General features: G+C 38.3%; 1 protein-coding gene across 15 annotated transcripts in view; it reads left to right on the top strand.

Moving 5' to 3' along the window:
• The window catches only part of BCAS3 (BCAS3 microtubule associated cell migration factor), a 607,306-nt gene that overhangs the window by 157,750 nt on the left and 430,142 nt on the right, over positions 1–19,414 (top strand). For all 15 annotated transcript variants that reach the window (XM_070061000.1, XM_070061002.1, XM_051824721.2 and 12 more), the window contains 3 exons: positions 5,907–5,983; positions 10,382–10,465; positions 17,693–17,863. In XM_070061000.1, coding sequence (XP_069917101.1) covers positions 5,907–5,983; positions 10,382–10,465; positions 17,693–17,863 — 332 coding nt within the window. The remainder of the gene's footprint in view (positions 1–5,906; positions 5,984–10,381; positions 10,466–17,692; positions 17,864–19,414) is intronic.

Raw genomic sequence — 19,414 nt, 5'->3', positions numbered from 1 at the left:
TTCCTGGTGCATGTTGTCTCTCTCCTCCTTTATAGTCCTCCTCCGCCAATCCTAACTCGGCTGCCCACACGCCGAGTACGCTGTTCTCCAATCAGGAGCAGGTCCCACAGTCTATTGGTTGAACTGGAGGCATCTGTGTAGAAGCTGCTTCTCCCTTCTCAGCGCCATATTGTGGGAGAGCAGATGCATAGAATAAGTCTTAATTCCAGTAACTTAGTCTAGTCCGAGTTGCTCCCCACAGTTTGTTGAATAGGCTATTCTTTCACCACTGACTTGCCTTGGTACGGTTCTGGAAAATCAATTGATTGTAAATGCAGATCCTTGTTTGTTAAAAAATCCAAAACTTTGGCTTTGTTAGGAAAAATAAGATGTTACTGAGACTAGTTATGTCTTGATTTTTGAAATGAGTTCAGGGCACGCTCTCCATTAGGATAATGTTTCTGTGATGATACTGTCTAAAGTTGCAAGATCCTGATATGTGATGCTGGTGTTGTGGGCAGCGGCTTTACCTGCTGTGCCACAATGCTGGCCCTGAAAGCTGCATCATTCTCAAGTACCTTATTAATTGCTTCTTTACTAACGGAAGAGCCTTTATTTAGTTTCATTAAACTGGAAAACCTACATTCTTATTATAGCCAGTTCTTTCTTCTTACTTTGTTCTAAATCACTGTAAACATATTAGAATTAGTCCAAGTAGGCCGGCGCCATGGCTCTCTTGGCTAATCTTCTGCCTGCGGTGCTGACACCCCAGGTTCTAGTCCCAGTTAGGGCACTGGATTCTGTCCCGGTTGCTCCTCTTCCAGACCAGCTCTCTGCTGTGGCCTGGGAGTGCAGTGGAGGATGGCCCAAGTGCTTGGGCCCTGCACCCGCATGGGAGACCAGGAAACCAGGAGGAAGCACCTGGCTCCTGGCTTCGGATCGGTGTAGCGCGCCGGCCATAGCGGCCATTTGGGGTTGAACCAATGGAAGGAAGACCTTTCTCTCTCTCTCTCTCTCTCTCTCTCTCACTCACTGTCTAACTCTGCCTGTCAAAAAAAAAAAAAAAAAAAAGAATTAGTCCAAGTATTATAGAGGTTCAGCATCCCCCTCAAAGCCCCCCCCTACTAGTGTTTTCAAAGTTTTGCTGGAGGCAAGAGTTAATCATTACAGGAGTCATGCTTATAAAGTGGGGATAGTGCTGAGTGGCTAATGTTTTGCTTATCCTAGCTGTAAAGTGTTTTGTGAGCAGAAAAACATTTTGTTTTCACACCAATACAGTATGATTCCTGGAGTTCACTAAGTTTCTAAAAACACGATCTCAAAAGTGATATGAAGAATTTTAAACAGTTTCCACATAGAATCTTTTAGTATTTGTAAAGCAGACTGTACTATCATCTATTGAAGTTTGAAGTGGATATCAGAATTGAGAGATTATACTGACTTTTAAAACTAATTAAGGATTAGTTACTTCTAAATTGATGCCACAATTCAAGTGTGTTTGATTCTGATTTAGACCATATTTACAAACCTGGTCTGAAATTTTCATTGGAATGTATCTATACAAAGTCATATGTAAAAGTACATTTTTGCATAAATAACATTAGTTTTATTAATATAGAATACAGTATGTAAATCTATAAAATTTGCATTGTAGAGGCCGGCGCCGCGGCTCACTAGGCTAATCCTCCGCCTAGCGGCGCCGGCACACCGGGTTCTAGTCCCGGTCGGGGCGCCGGATTCTGTCCCGGTTGCCCCTCTTCCAGGCCAGCCCTCTGCTGTGGCCCGGGAGTGCAGTGGAGGATGGCCCAGGTGCTTGGGCCCTGCACCCCATGGGAGACCAGGAAAAGCACCTGGCTCCTGGCTCCTGCCATCGGATCAGCGCGGTGCGCCGGCCGCAGCGCGCCAACCGCGGCGGCCATTGGAGGGTGAACCAATGGCAAAGGAAGACCTTTCTCTCTGTCTCTCTCTCTCACTGTCCACTCTGCCTGTCAAAAAAATAAAAAATAAAAAAAAAAAAAGAAAAAAAAATTTGCATTGTAGAATATGTTGTGATTATACAATTTTTGTGTCTTTGTTCGATTCATGTCTCTATGTTATGCATTTGTAGATACAGCAGTATCAAAGTTATCCTAAGGTCAGTTTTCCCAGGATCAAAAGCACAGTAAAAACATTGCTTTAAACCATAGCATTGATTTTCTTTTTTTTTATGGCCTTCCTAGGCCATAGCAGAGAGCTGGATCAGAAGTGGAGCAGGGGCCGGTGCTGTGGTGTAGTGGGTAAAGCCGCCACCTCCAGTGCTGGCATCCCCTGTAGGCGCCAGTTTGAGTCCTGGCTACTCTGCATCTGATCCAGCTCTCTGCTATGGCCAGGGAAGGCAGTAGAAGATGGCCCAAGTCCTTGAGCCCCTGCACCCACACGGGAGATCTGGAAGAAGCTCCTGGCTCCAGATTTGTGCAGCAGGTGCAGCCAGTTGGGGAGTGAACCAGCAGATGGAAGTCCTCTCTCTTCCCTCCCTCCCTCTCTCTCTCTCCTCTCCTCTCCTCTCTCTCTCTGCCTCTCTTCTCTCTATGTAACTATGACTTTCAAGTAAAATAAATAAAACTTAAAAAAAAAAAAAGCCAGCGCCATGGCTCACTAGGCTAATCCTCCACCTGTGGTGCCGGCACCCCGGGTTCTAGTCCCGGTCGGGGTGCTGGATTCTGTCCCGGTTGCTCCTCTTCCAGTCCAGCTCTCTGCTGTGGCCCGGGAAGGCAGTGGAAGATGGCCCAAGTGCTTGGGCCCTGCACCCGCATGGGAGACCAGGAGGAAGCACCTGGCTCCTGGCTTCGGTTCAGCGCTGCGCTGGCCGCAGCGCACCAGCCATGGCGGCCATTTGGGCGGTGAACCAACGGCAAAGGAAGACCTTTCTCTCTCTCTCTCTCTCTCTCTCTCTCTCTGTCTAACTCTGCCTGTCCAAAAAAAAAAAAAAATTGGAGCAGCCAGCTCTCAAACTGGAGCCCACATGGTAGCCAGTATCGCAGGTGGCGGCTTTACCCACTACTCCACAGCACGGCCCCCATAGCATAGATTTTCAAAACAATAAGCAAGAAAATGAGTTTTTTTCACTAATATGTGGATTTTCACATTGCATTTTAAAAATTGTAGCTTCATTATCTTCATTACCAAATAAAAATCCAAAATAGAAGCCGAACTCAATCTTACTCTGTGATGGAAGCCACAGCAATGTGTGCTTTTTAAAAACTATTTATTTGAAAAGTAGAGTTACAGAAAGAGTGAGAGTGAGAGAGAGAGAGAGAGAGAGAGAGAGAGAGAGAGAGAAACACCTTCCATGTGCTGGGTTACTCTCCAAATGGCTGCAAAGGCCAGGGGTGGACTGGGCTGAATCCAGGAGCTTCATCCAGGTTTTCCATACTGGTGACAGGAGCCCAGACACTTGGGCCATCTTCCTTTGCTCACTTAGGGGCATTGGCAGGAAGCTGTTTAGAAATGGAGCAGCTGGTACTCAATCTAGTGCTCATTAGGGATGCCAGCATTGCAGGTGGTGGCTTAACCTGCTGCTCCATAGTCTGGACTCAATGTGTGCTTCTTTAGTTCTTGTGTGCATAATATTTGACACAAATGGTATGATAAGCAAATGCTGCTCATAAAGGTGTTCTGAATTCAGGCAAGCATATGATATACGGGTAAGAAAGATTTCCTTGTGAGGATTGCTGTAAAATAAATACGCTGCTTACCTGAATATATTATTTTGATATGTGAAAAAATTTTCTTATGTACAGTATTGTTTTGAATTTATTTAGTATCTGGTATGTATCCTGCATTATTCTAAGAAGTGGAAATTCAGTGACGAACAAAATAGACACAAATTGGTAATTTTGCATATTCAGATCAAGTTGCAGAAAGGTAGAAAATAATGAACATTACTTTTTTAAAAGATTTATGTATATACTTGAAAGTCAGAGTTATACAGAGAGAGGAGAGGCAGAGAGAGAGATAGTTCACTCCCCAGTTGGCTGCAATGGCCAGAGCTGCTTCGATCTGAAGCCAGGAACCAGGAGCTTTTTTGTGGTCCCCCACATGGGTGCAGAGTGCCAAGGACTTGGACCATCTCCTACTGCTTTCCCAGGCCATGGCAGAGAGCTGGATCGGAAGTGGAGCAGCTGGGACTTGAACCGGCGCCCATATGGGATGCTGGCGCTTCAGGCCAGGATGCTAACCCGGTGTGCCACAGCACTGGCCCATGAACAATAAATATTTATCATTGCTCAATCTGTTATTGGCTGAGACTGGAAACAAGACAGGTGAAATCGGCTGCTTAACATAAATGCACAGGATTATGTTTTTCCCCAACATATTTCTATTGAGGCACACTTAGCTCACTAGCTCTATGTTTAAGTACTGTTGTTTAATGTTTGCCAGTGTGGCATCATCATTTCCTTTTAGATATGCAAGAAGTTTTCAAAAAGAAAATGAGTTCTATAAAAAAACTTTGCATGGATTTCAGAAATGTTTGCTTCGGGGCTGGCATTTTGATGTAGCTGCCTAAGCCGCTGCTAGTGAAGCTTCTGTCTCATATTGGATCGCCTGTTTGATTTTTGGCTGCTCTGCTTCCAGTCTAGTTCTCTTCTAATGGTCTTGGAAAGGCAGTGTAAGATGATCCATGTAAGTGGTCCCTTGCTACCCTTGTGGGAGACCCAGATGGAGTTCCTGGCTTCTGGCTTCACCCTGACCTGGACCTGGCTGTTGATGCCTTTTGGGGAGTGAACCAGCATATGGAAGAAGTCTCTCTTGCTATTTCTCTTCCTCAATCTCTCTCTCTGCCTTTCAAGCAAATAAATAAATACATAAATAAGTCTTGGGGCCAGCTCTGTGGCTCACTTGGTTAATCCTCTGCCTGTGGCACCGGCATCCCATATGGGCGCCGGGTTCTATTCCCAGTTGCTCCTCTTCCAGTCCAGTTCTCTGCTGTGGCCCGGGAGGGCAGTGGAGGATGGCCCAAGTGCTTGGGCCCTGCACCGGCATGGGAGACCAGGAGGAGGCACCTGGCTCCTGGCTTCGGATTGGCATAGCTCTGGCCGTAGCGGCCTTTTAGGGGGTGAACCAACGGAAGGAAGACCTTTCTTTCTGTCTCTTTCTAACTCTATTTGTCAAAAAAAAAGTCTTTAAAAATTATCTTTTAATTCCATTTCATAAATAACTTTTTTTTTGATAGGCAGAGTTGGACAGTGAAAGAGAGAGAGAGAGAGAGACAGAGAGAAAGGTCTTCCTTCTGTTGGTTCACCCCCAAATGGCTGCCACGGCCGGTGTGCTGCGGCCGGCGCGCTGTGCTGATCTGAAGCCAGGAGCCAGGCGCTTCCTCCTGGTCTCCCATGCGGGTGCAGAGCCCAAGCACTTGGGCCATCCTCTACTGCCTTCCTGGGCCACAGCAGAGAGCTGGACTGGAAGAGGAGCAACCAGGACAGAATCCATCGCCCCAGCCGGGACTAGAACCCTGGGGTGCCGGCTCTGCTGGTGGAGGATTAGCTAAGTGAGCCAGGGCACCAGCCAATCCATAACATTTTAAAGGATTCTTGTATGTCTGATTGTCTCATTCATCTTTTGCCCTTAAATTCCTTAATGCATTGTTCAGGAATAACTTAATAAAATGCAAAATAAAACTGTATAAAATGCCAAATTTCACTAGAAGTGATTACCAGTTCATCCCAGATTTGTTTTATTTTCGAACACAGTCAAAACCAAAAAGAAACTAAGGAGAAAAATATCCATGTAATCTACCTATTAGAATAATAACTAGTATTAACGAAACTTTACATGCCATTTGAAAAAAATAACCATTTGATTTTTCTTTTCTTCTGAAGTCCACATGTGATACACCAACAGAAAAGTTATAAAGAAACATCTCAATACTCTCATTTGAAATTTTTCAGGTTGTTACCCTTGTCCAGGGCCAAACATGAACCCTATTGCTCTTGGCAGCCGCTGGCTTGCTTATGCAGAGAACAAGGTAAGGTGTGGCCCATGTTTGGGTTATTTCTACTGCAGCAAGGCTTTTCCATAATAAAAATATAAACCGTTTAGGGATTACAAAGAATGAGTTTTTTGTTTGTTTATTTGTTTGTTTTCAGATGGTTTCAATTTTGCAATCATTGGATTCTTTTTAAGAGTTCACATATGTTTATCAGTTGTCCTTAAATCAAGATTCTGTAGAATCTAAATTTTCTAAGCTTAGTTTTATAAATGTTTATTAATGTTGAATATTAAAGCATTGACATTTCCATAGAAAGTCAACTTTCTGTGAAACTAAAAATTAGGAGGAAAAATAACTTCGTTGGTGGGCTGGAAACCTTGGGTCCAGTATGATCTAATCGACTGTATAAATGAGCAAGTAGGTCTTAGTAGGGATCCATTCATTTTTTAAATGATTAAGTCACAAATATACATGATTTGATGGATTTTCAGTTATCAGTTTATTAGGATCTTCATAGTAAGTGAAAATATTGTATTTTATACTAAGAGTTTTATTTCCAACTCAAGGCAAAAGATAAATTTTAAGAAGTGCAATAGTTTTTTAATCCTGTTTTGAAACTCTGTATGTGACTGGGTGATGAAAACTTAAGAATATTATAGACTTCAAAGAATAGTAATTTTGGTATCATTTTGCTAGTTGCATAGTTGTATCTTGGAAATATTATGAAATAATACAAAATAGTTCTTGACAAAATCAGGATGTGGTAAGTAAAGTGAGTGTTTGGTGAAGCCACAGAGCTAGTAAATCTCTAGCTCTGGAATCAAGGAACTACTGACAGATTATTTTTCTAGATAAACTCCTTGATATTTGAAAAGTCTGTAATAGTTCAATATTTTTATGCCTCTTACTGAATATTCCTGCTTGTTCTCTTGATGTTGCCATGTATCTCATAGCTCGTTCTTTTCAAATTACTTTTTCAAACAAGACAAGAGGCATCGAGTTAAATGTGGTGACATAAATGTGTCTGCTCATGTTTACATCCTAATGCTTTTCCCTTGTGTTCTGGGGACATCCAAGAAGATGTATGAATTGTCCCTTGGCTTTTGTAGATGTGTTTTCCTGTGTGTGAAACTGTCTGTCTTGGATTGGCAGTGCCCTGTCAAGAGTTACACTTTGTTTTTGTAGGGAAGGATCTCTATTCATAGATTGGTAGCCTGGATATGCACCACTTGTCTTGCCTTTACAGAGATGCATGTCGGTAATACCTGCTGTTGTGTAAAGAGACCAGGCAAAGTAGTGACATTCTCAGGGAATTTCCCAATCAAATGGTTGTTCTGTCATCTGTAAATATTTTTGCATAAATGTCTTTGCATCATATTTCCATATGAGCTATTATTTATTATCAGTCTCCATTTTAACTTTTAGAGTGAGTGTATAATTGCAAAATTAAATTAAATTTTAGAGTTACAGCTTTATGAAAATCCTCTTGATAATAAAATCTTAAGCATAAACTATTTTGTGGTAGAGTTTCGTTTTCAGAGCCATTTTTTAAGTGTATTTTTACCATGTCACAAACACAGATTGTCCTCTGGACCATTTCAGAGTAAGTTCTGTATATGATCAACTCTAAAAACATTAGTTAGTAACCACTTTCATAATGATGAAATACAGTTATCTAATTTACCATCCAAATTCTGATTTTTTCAATTAGTCCTGTAATGCTATTTGTAGGATTTTTTCCTGTGCCATAGAGTGGATCTGATTTAGGATAACGTAGTATATTTTACTGGAATGCCCTTCTTTAACTATAGGATAGTCCACAATGTTTTACGTCATTGATACTGTAAAGAGTATAAATCTCTTTATCCATTAATAGTTTTTAAAAATTACAATGACTTTAGTTTTTTATTTGCTTGATATATATTGTAAACAAGAATTTCCACCTTGCTCGTTTTTTCTCTTTTGTGTCTGTCCATATTTTTTTATGTATCTATATTTTTGATACAGATTTCTGTTTTCAGTGGTTTTGTAGTTTATAATCATCCTTAATTATTATGGTTTTCAAAATGTCCCAGAGTTAAACAATGGAAGCCGCTTCTAGTTAAACAATGGAAAACCTTGTCAAATATTCTCATCATTAAAAAAGAGAAAAAAGCAACACAAAATTGTTTCCTTATTCACTGGCTTAAGACTATGTCTAGATTCTTCTATATTTACCTTTACCTCAGCCTTGGAATCTGCTTTTTCCTCACTTTCCTATGGGTGCTTGTTAATGAACAGTGGTGCTAGAGAATAATCATAGTCTGATAAGTGTGCTTATTTCTCCTGGAGTGTATCGATTCTTACTTCTGTACCCTTTCAGGGAAGAGCTGGGAGACATATATACACCAACTTAATAGCTATTCACACAAATGGGCACATGCACACACATGTTCCCTTGTATGTCTACATATGATTATACACATTATGTAGTTTATAAATTATGCATTCCATATCCATATACCTCTTATCTTGCATATTAGACCCTGGCATCAGCTCTTGGGCTCACTTGTTACATATTTAAAAAAAAAAAAACCTTCAGGATTGCTTGACGATACCAGATAAAAAGAGGCCAGGTTTTTGTTGTTGCGGATGTTTCTGCCATCACGTCCTGTCTCATTGCTGTCCAAAATTGAAGGTGTACATGTATATACAGTATTCTTAGGTTATTTTCATGACTTTTTATTTGATCTTTACATTTCTTTCACCTTACCTTCGTTTTAGTTATGATTTTATTTCATGTGTAGTTATGTGTTGATGTATTTTAGTATTTCATGGTAGTATATGTGCTGTTTGGAATGCTGCTCTTATTCTTTCAAATATTTCTAGGAAAATTAGTCTGTTTGATAGAGTTTTACAATAGAGTACATTCCTTTTCAGCTATAAATTTGTTGAATCAAGATACAAATGTAATTTTCTCACGAGTCCGAGTTGTAGCCCCAAATCTGGCATAGTTTATCGTGAAGGTAGACATGTTAACTTGTTAAACTGAAAGGGTAGGCTTGTCCTTGGATATTGTAATATCCAAGTAGATATTATTGTAGAAAGTAGATGAGTCTTTACAAAATACTGCCTTTCTTTGCTCATGCAGCAGGAGGCAGCAGAGGGATAATTTTTATAATACTTTCATTGTGTATTTGTGGATAAACAAATAAGTGAGGGAGAGATCCTTTTTATTAGCCAAAATAATCACTTTTCAAATTCATTATTTCATTCTATGTAAAAAAAACACATTTACCCAGCACTTATCATTTAGAAAATTTGTCACCATCTTAAAATCTACTTAACCATATAGTGTGGACATAACAGACATTGCCTAAAAAATAGCTTGACTTTGTATATCAGAGTTTTAAATGTATTCCATTCTGTTATAATATATTAATATTGCTTTCAGGGATTAAAATAAAGTAATGTCAATGATGAAGAAAATTTTGATTTAAGAATAAAAGGATTACTAGTTAATCTTCACCAAAGGGCCTGGTTTTAGATTATGTAATGTGTTTTTATTTTTACATTTTGGGAGATGTAGTTTTTTTTTTTTTTTTTTTTTTTTTTTTTTTTTTTTTGGATTCCTGGGGCTTTTAAAACCTATTAAAATTGGGTGCTTTCCTAATACTCTACTTAGTCTCATTTTATTTTTTAAAAATGCAAACATACTAATCTGGCTAATGATTGTTTTTTCCAAATATAGTAAGTGTAGTACCAGTAGAGAATTTAATCCTGATTTGTTGCTTAGCATATGAGGGAATCATGCATGTCATAGTAGCAATTAACTTTGAAAATTGACAGGTTGATTTATTGTACAGGCAGCAAGAATAAGGGCATTTTATTTTTTACTCCTAATGGTAAAAGAAGTAAGCCCTATGTAGTGGTCAGCTAGCATGAATGTCATCATTGATTTGTACATTATTTGTGCCACCTTTCCACTGATAATTAAGAATGTAAATATGTAAAATCCTTGGCATGTTTTTTGTTTTCTTTTATAATCTTTGTGAAGGAATTGAAAAGACAAAACATCCAATTTGCTAGCATGTCAAATATTTTAATGTTTGGAAGTCATGTTTACGTACTTTGATTATGTTTTTAAAACTTATTTGTGGAAAGGCTGCCAGATTCCAAATCCTACCATTTCAGAGTTTATGAATTCTTAAAAAGACTATTCATCTTGTAATTAAAACCGTATTTGAGCATGAAACTGCCTGAGTGGCACCAGTAGATTATAAAAAGGGGTAAAAGTGTCTCAGCAGGGCTTTCAGCTGTTTGTCTGAAATACACTCATGCAAACATTCCCACCCACCACCATCATTATGCATGGTGAATAAGCTCTATCTAATAGCCTGTAAACTTAAACAGTTTAATAGAAATGACTTTCTGGTTCTCTTTTTTTACTCCCAGTTGATTCGATGCCATCAGTCCCGTGGTGGAGCCTGTGGAGACAACATTCAGTCTTACACTGCCACAGTCATTAGTGCTGCCAAAGTGAGTACCTCCACAGTCTCTGGGAGCTGTGATTATGTGGAGTAATTACCAAGTTTCTCTCCTGAATTGTATTCACTCTGCCCCTCCGTTGTCATTCACAAATACGGAATAACTTTTAAGACGTAAATCAGAATATTTCTGTAGGTATGGAGAATGAGTGATTAAATGACTTGTTATGTATTCTTTCATGGTTTATAAATAATACTTTATTTTCTGTTGTTGCGATTGGAGAGTTTGTACTTACCCAATTTTAAGTATTTAAGTCTGCTAGCTAGATTAAAGTTTGGTATCCAAGACCACATTTGAAAGCAACTTTACATGTTTTAAATAGTGGCTTCTGGATTCTTTGTGATTTGCTTCATTTTACCTACACTGATGTCCCTGTGCAGCTTTGAACATTTCTGAGTCTTCTTGACTTGAAAGAGTATCATTCTTTAAGAAAACTTGAGGCAATCCCCTGGCACATTCAAAGATTCTTTCGTATCAAGGGGCTGCCTGCCCCCTTCATGTTTGTCAAGTGAGTTCTTTTTTGTGTGTCTGAGGGTTAATTTTGATGATGGCTGGTAAACTTTATGCTGATTATAAGGTATTCTTATAACCACTATCCTTTTGAATTGTGAAGTATACAACAAAACAATTCTAATAATAGGGATGACAGAGTGAATCTAAATGACAGCATGTAATAGAAAGCACAACTGTTCACAAAAGAACAACAGTTTAAAGTAAACCACAGAGAGGGAATCAAAGGTCACACTGTTTTATGTAAAATACTTCAAGATTGATCACAAATGCTTACATGATGTTCTTTAGAATGTGTTCCTCTGTTGATGAGAGAAGAATTACATATTTTTCATTCAAAAGGGAAATAATAAATAAGTCTTCATGCTGACAGCACTATACATTTTACGTTTCAGAAATCTTTGAGAGAATGCTTGTTTTTCTCCTCTTATGTGTGCTAAAATTATAGTTACTTCAAAAAGCAGCAGTGGAAGATGGAATCAGTAGCATTTTCTGTGCTATTTTGTTACTTTATCTATAATATGTAATAAGGAGATCTGTTTTTCATGCATTAGAATCTCCATGGATTTATTTGTCCCACATAACTGGGTCAGTGTGGCTCATCACAGGAGGGCACATCAAAAAGTTTGTGATAAATGGCACAGAAAGTTTTGAAATCCGTGCATACAAAAGCTCATCCAGAATTCCCTAGAAAGAATGTATTATGAAAAGCTATGCATAGGTTTCAATAGTTCCATAATTTTAAGTTAAAGAATGAAAAAATATATCAGAATAAATAATGTTAATTTTACCAAAACTCTTCCAGAGAATAAAAAAGTTCAGACTATGCCTACTACTGTTTTATGCTGTCACTGTACCTTGATACTGACACTTGATAATACCATTATGAACAAAGAAGAAATATAGTCTTTTCCAGCTTATGAACTTATGTGAAAATATTCTGAGAAATGTTTATAGTAAAAATTGTTTGAGATAATTATAAAATCAGTTTATCAGTAGAAATCAATGAGTGTAATTTGCCACATTTAACAATATTATATGATTATCTCAATAAAAGTTTATAGTAAAATTGAGCATATAGTCATTTATAAAAGCTTCTAGTAAATATTTTCTTTTTTTCTGCATTTCCATTTTTTTAGGTTTGTCAAATTTATTTAAATATAGTAAACCTGTTCCTATTAAAGTCTTTTTGATAACTCCAATATTGGGTTATTTTGGATCTCTTTCTGTTTTTATTTCTGTTACTTCTCATTCATGATGACATCTTCCCTCCTTGTTTGTTAGAATTTAGAATTTATTTTAAAAATATTTGTAAATAATTTTTAATTTGGGTGATAATGGAATTTTCAGATATTGTTGATCTTGGATCATCTTAATCCTATTTGGGAAATTGATAGTTAAATTACTTAAATGAAGGTCACCAAAATAGCCATGGCTAAATATTGGTACAGATTCATTCTTCTGCTGTATTTCTCTATATTTCAACCCAAAATAAAGAGGGACTCTAACTAGGTAGACCCTCTAGGCAGACTCTGAATCTAGTTCATGACCACCTACTTCTAGATTTATCATAAGCATTGTTTATTCTCTAAGCAGCTCCCTCTGCAATCAACAAATACCTCTAGGCCTAATTGCTCAGCTGGAATTTCTGAATATCCTTGTCCTCTTGGATTTTGACCTAGTAATTTTTCATTATCTTGTTAAAAATTCAGTGCCTTCAAGCAGCATTTTATAGTATTCTCTCCAGTTTTCCTAGATGTTCTCATTGGAATGATTGATCTGTTTATCTAGCCTGTCATTACAGAAAATAGAAAATAAATGTTCTCATAGGAAATACTGCCATTTTAATCATTTCTAGGTAATACAATATCTTTTGAAAAGTAACAAGGAATGTGCTTGTTAAGAAAAGTGCTTAAATGATTTCTCACTCATTTCATTATGAAATCATTTTCTCTGAAAGAGCAATCATTCTTTTCTCTTTTTGAAAGCAGTTTCCTATGTGGCTTCATAGAGATATTTTACCCATTTGTTGTATAGAATGATTATTGTAGGAGTAAATGTTACTGTCTTTTCACCTGGGGCTCCTTAGAAGGAGTAATCATTTCTACATTTTCTGGATATCCATCCAGGTAGTACTTAAAAGTAATCCCTATAGTTTTAATTTTTCCCTTTCAATTTTCATAGCAATTGATTGGCTTTCCTTTTAAAGAATATAAAAATTTTGGAAAATTCTGTGGTAGTGATAAAGGAAAAAATTGAAAATGGTGTGGCCAATTATTTGTATATATTTATAAAATTTTGCTCCTTATTTTCTAGTTCCTTTGTAACTGTCTTATTGTAATGTTTTAACCCCTCGTGGTCAGTTGATATAGTAAAAATGCCTGTGTTTTCTTTTGTTGTTCGATAACCTTTTTATGACAACCAACAGCTTTTGTGAGAGCAGCTCCATTAGTGCTGCTAATGGGTGGCGAGGACTCCTGATATGGCCTGGGAAAGGTTCAAGATGACTAGTGACCCTTTGGCCAGTCTGCCTGCAACAGAACAGAAGTACCACTTTCACTTGAAGTATAGGTCATAGTGGGCTTTCTCACACTTTCATTGTAGTCTAATTAGCTTTCTTGTGAAGCTTCTTCAGAAAGTTCATGGAAAATGCATATTAAAAAACTATGCTATATGAAATACATGAAACTTGTATAACTTAAATGAAATTTTAAAAAACTGTGCTGGGATTTCAAAAATTTTTGGCAGCACATTAAACTTATCTTTTAATTTAATTTTTACTTAAACTTTTTGAAGTGCCCTTGGGTACCATGAAGTTTGTTTTGTAACTCGTCTTTTGAAAAATAATCAGGGATTTAATAAGATTTTAAATTTGGATAACTTAGACTGTGGTGATGATATTCAGTCTATGTTATTGTCTCCCTTTTGTCAGGTTAGATTTCTTTATTTCTAATTTTTGCTTATCCTTGATCATTTTTTGTATATATTTAGGTAGTTTATCAGGTATGTGTGTACACTGACTAGTAAAATCAAGTGGCCAAATAAATGGAATGTGCTTGTTTCTAATGTGGAAACAAATTTATCCTAAAAGCAAACATCTTTTTTCAGCACTCCTTCCTCGTCCCCCCATACTTAATGAGCAATGATAATTGCTATTATTTTGTAGCTTAATATGCAAATTACACACTTGATGACTACTAAATTCTGGGTTTAGATTTTTGTCCACCAGTAAGATCAGTCCATCAGCAGTCACAGGTTTTTTTTTTTTTTTCCTAAAAATTATACAGAACTTTTCATCTTATATAACCCTTTGGATGTGAACTATTGTGGTGTTTTCCTCATCTCTGTGGATCATTTTCTTAGTTTTCTTGTCACTGCTATCTTGTGGTTTGCTTTGGTGCATTACTTTACACTTTGATGTGCTCTAGTTCTTTTCATTTTGTTCCTATTCATTGGTAGAAGAGCATGAACTAATAGGCTCAGGGGTAAGTGCAGAGAATAGAATATACAGCCAAAGACTTTAAAAACTAAAAGGCATTCCTTTGATAACGGGATAGCTGCATGTAAGTGGGAGCATCTCCATTAGCATTAATGGAGTAAGTGCATCAGCTGAGGCATTGCAGAGGTTAATCGTGCTTCCTGGCCAGCTCTTGACATCGATACACAGTGGCGCCTGGTTCAGTTGGTCTCTCCCAGGCTTACTTGACAACACTGTAACAGACGTTGTGTAAGTCATTTCTTGTGAATTATTGAAACAAACATTTGCTTGCTAATTGAAGAATGCTAACGTGTTTTGTAATCACTGCAGTTTGAGTTTTTAGCACTAAACAAAACAGTTACAATTGATTTGTGGCTTTTTCTTGGGGTCGGTCTGCTATAAATTTACTTGAATTCAGCAGACGGTTTTGTTGGTCATTTTATTTAAGTATTTAGTAGGATACATTATTATATTTCTGATTTTGCTTCCTCCCATCAGATGGTTTATATTCATGAAGTTTTAAAACACAGGTGGTAACAGGACCAGATTACCAGGCCGTCCAAGAGAGTGGTGAACAGCGAGGCTCTGGTGTTGCATTCCTCTGTGCTCTGGCACTCCTTTGAGCTACCATTTCATTTACCTTCCCTGGAAGCTTCCAATTTCTCTTCCAAAAAATACAAGTAGTTTATGTTGGGAACTTGACCAGTCCCTAGCACACAGCAAAGGTGCCAAGGCACATGGCTACAATAGGAGAATATACGTATTACTAGTGTTTTAGTGGAACAGTTTTTTTTTTAAAGATTGATTTATTTATTTGAAAAGCAGAGTTGCAGAGAGGCAGAGGCAGAGAAGGAGGTGGGGAGGGGTAGAGAGAGAGAGAGAGAGGGAGAGAGAGGTCTTCCATCTGCTGGTTTACTCCCCAGATGGCTGCAACGGCTGGAGCTGCGCCAATTTGAAGCCAGGAGCCCGGAGCTTCTTCCGGGTCTCCCACGTGGGTTCAGGCACCCAAGGACTTGGAATGTCTTCTCCTGCTTTCCCAGGCCACAGCAGAGAGCCATATCAGAAGTGGAGCAGTTTGAACTTGAACTGGCACCCATATGGGATGCCCACACTGCAGGTGGTGGCTTTACCTGCTACGCCACAGTGCCGGCTCCAGTGGAGCATTTCTTTGGAAAATACTTCTCCCTTCTAATCTATTTTTTTTGTTTTAATATTTATTTATTATAAAGGCAGAGAGAGAGAAAGAGAGAGAGAGACAGACAGACAGAAAGACAGAGAAAGAGATCGACCAATGTATTCTATCCAGTGGTTCATTCCTGAAATGCCTGTACAGCCAGACCTGGGCCAGGCCAAAGCCTGGAGACTGGAACACATTTAGGGTCTCCCTTATGTGCCACATGGACCCAGGTACTTTAATCATCATCTGTTGCCTCCCACGGTACACATTGGCAGGAAGCTATATTGAAAGCAGAGGGTCTGAGACTCTACCCAAATATTCTGATATGGAATATGGCATGCTGGTATCCCAAGCAGTGTCCTAATCACTGTTCCTGCCCCCTAGTTGTTTCCTGAATCACTTTTGAGCCTCTGTAAACAACTGTCTTTGTGTACTTATTCATAAATTACATTTCAAGTATGAGTATGTAATAATTTCATTATTTAAATTTAGCTCCAGTGTGTGCAAGAATTTAGGTGAGAATATTTTCCCTATAGTTACTTTAGAAAAGACTCACTGCAGTGTTGATTAATTTCAATTATTTTAGTAAAAATTTTCCTCACAACATGAGAACTGAAAAAAGATATGTGTAGTATTTAATATTTAGTTTTCCATATATTTTCAAAATCTGGGCTGCTTTGAATGGCCTTAATGGTAAATCAGTTCTTCAGCTGAATATTACTGACAATAGTTTTCTGTTTGTTTTGACTATGTCACTTCAAAAAAACATTTTACAGTGGGAGGGGGAGGGCCAGAGAGAGAAGGAGATCTTCATCAGCCGTTCCAGTCCCCAGATGGCTGCCAAAGCTGAGACTAGGCCAGGTGGACGCCAGAAGCCTGGGACTCTCTCTGTCTCCCACATGGGTGGCAGGGAACCCAGTACGTGGGCTGTCATCTGCTGACTTCCCAGGCTCATTAGCAGGGAGCTGGGTCAGAAACAAAGCATCTGGAACTCAAACTGGTGCTCCAGTATGGGATGCTGGTAGCCACTTAATCCCCTGTGCAGCATGGCCCTGGCTATCTTACTTTCAAATAATAATAATAAAAAACCTTCACTTTTTTTTGAATGCTTGGGAAGCTAATTTGTGTACATGACAAAATATGAGGTAATTTTACACATTTAAGTTATCTTTAGTGAAAATTGTGTATTAGATGCACTACATTGAATTGTTTCCTGTGGTGATAGAAATGGACCCTCTTAACTAATTTTATGATACTTCATATATCTAATAATTAATATCTTGGACAAGTGGTATCGATATATTTTACACTTGTTGAGTCTTGGAATACAGTTATTATATAACAGCATAGTATAGATTTACATTGGAATCTAGGCTTTTGTACATGAGTATTCTGCATGTTTCAGTAATGATAAAAAATAGATATTATGTTAGATTATAATATTTAAAAACAGTAGAACTCCGACATAGATTCTTATTTCTTGCTATGTCACGTATTTTAAAAAGATATATACATTAAGAGGAAAGAATAAAAATATATTTTTAGGGGCCGGTGCTGTGGCATCCCATATGGGCCCTGGTTTGAATCCCGGCTGCTCCACTTCCGATCCAGCTTTCTGCTATAGCCCGAGAAAGCAGTAAAAGATGGCCCAAGTCCTTGGGACCCTGCACCCACATGGGAGACCCGGAAGAAGCTCCTGGCTCCTGGCTTTGGATTGGTGCAGCTCCAGCCGTTGTGGCCATCTGGGGAGTGAACCAGCAGATGGAAGATCTCTCTCTGTCTCTCACTCTCTCTGCCTCTCCTCTCTCTGTGTAACTCTGACTTTCAAATAAATAAATAAATCTTTAAAAAATATATATATATACATTTATAAAATACACTGATATCCTTATGTGATGGAGATCTTAACTGTGCCTATGTAAATTATGGCTGTTTACTGTTATGTAATGAGTTATAAACTAATATAATGAATTGAATAATTAATTATATGTAGATTTCTATTCAGAAACCATGTGTTAATGTGAAGACATACTTTTTGCCTCTCATTGTGCAGACCTTGAAAAGTGGCTTGACAATGGTTGGGAAAGTGGTCACTCAGCTGACAGGCACGCTGCCCTCAGGTGTGACAGAAGATGATGTCGCCATCCACAGTAACTCTCGGAGGAGTCCTTTGGTTCCTGGAATTATCACAGTGATCGATACTGAAACAGTTGGAGAGGGGCAGGTAGGAAGAACTTGGGTTCTGCAAATTACTTGCCGAGATTGGGATCTGATCAAGATAAGCCAAAATAATTTGGCCTAGGGGGTCATTTGGAGGTTTAGAAATTATTTTAGATCTCATTTTTTTGGTCAAAGAATAGAAACTAACATGTTAAGACCTATTATTTTAATTATTATTAATTCAAAAGGTTGTATATAAATGCAATCAATAGTAAATATATATGGAAGAATTTTTCAAAAATAATTGACCATGATTGCAAGGGACATAGTTTAGTGAATAACATCAAAATTTGTAACTGATTTTCTTATAATACAAAGGTACTTAAAAAAATTGACGTAGAGTGCAATTGGTGGTTGTTTGTTTTGGTTCAGAAAATTCTGCAAAAGTTCAAGGCAAACACATATTATGAAAAACTATGCATGCCATAAAAAAATCCAAAATTGATTCTTTGAATAACTTTTGAGTAGAATAGTAGTTGTGAAATAAAATTCTTTTTAGTTTTTATAGTTTTTTGATTCTGTAATTCAGAACACAATGCTTAGAAATATGTGAGCCTTTAAACCATTAATTTTTAAAAGTTTATAATCTTTTATGAAAATCTGCTTCCAGTATACAAAATTCAACATCTTATTGAAAAATTGCTTTTAGCAGCTACTCATGTGCTGTTTCTTATTGTAAGAAGTAATTCTTGTAGTGGAACCTCAAGAAAAGTGAATTTTACTGCAGGTAAAAACAACTTTGAACTTTTGAGTGAATAAATTTGCCTGGTTCACAGAAGTGTTGCTCTTCAGACTTTATTTGAAATCTGAATAGTAATATATCTGTACCTCTCCAGTCCTGACTTTACAGTTAACAAAGTATGCTAGAGGCTTGTATTGTTTATTAATGAAACACTACACACTTTTCAGTTGATCTTTAAGACTGTGTGTGTGTGTTAGCTGATATGGATGGGTTCATGTAAAAATTCCTCCCCCTCCTTTTCAGTATTGCAACTCATTTACTTTTACTCTCACAGGCAGAGAGAGAGGGAGAGTGCACACACTCTTCTGTCTGCTGTTTGCCTCCTCAAAGGGCTGCAGGACTGGGGCCAGTCCAGGTGAAAGCCAAGAGTTAGGAACTTATTTCAGTTCTCCCACAAAGGTGGCAGGGACTCGAGTATTTGAACTATCACTTGTTGCCTCCCAGAGTGTGCATTAACAATTTTATTTAATTATATTGAAGTTCAAGGACTTAAAAAGAATTATATTAAAAGCAGACCTTGGCCAGCGCCGCGGCTCAATAGGCTAATCCTCCACCTTGCGGTGCCGGCACACTGGGTTCTAGTCCCGGTCAGGGCACTGGATTCTGTCCCAGTTGCCCCTCTTTCAGGCCAGCTCTCTGCTGTGGCCAGGGAGTGCAGTGGAGGATGGCCCAAGTGCTTGGGCCCTGCACCCGCATGGGAGACCAGGAGAAGCACCTGGCTCCTGCCTTCGGATAGGCGCAGTGCGCTGGCGGCAGCACCCAGCCATTGGAGGGTGAACCAACGGCAAAGGAAGACCTTTCTCTCTGTCTCTC

The sequence above is a fragment of the Oryctolagus cuniculus genome, chromosome 17 (assembly GCF_964237555.1).
Source record: "Oryctolagus cuniculus chromosome 17, mOryCun1.1, whole genome shotgun sequence".
Lineage (NCBI taxonomy): Eukaryota > Metazoa > Chordata > Mammalia > Lagomorpha > Leporidae > Oryctolagus > Oryctolagus cuniculus.
The sequence above is the reverse complement of the archived record's forward strand: the minus strand, read 5'-3'. Positions and strand labels throughout refer to the sequence as shown.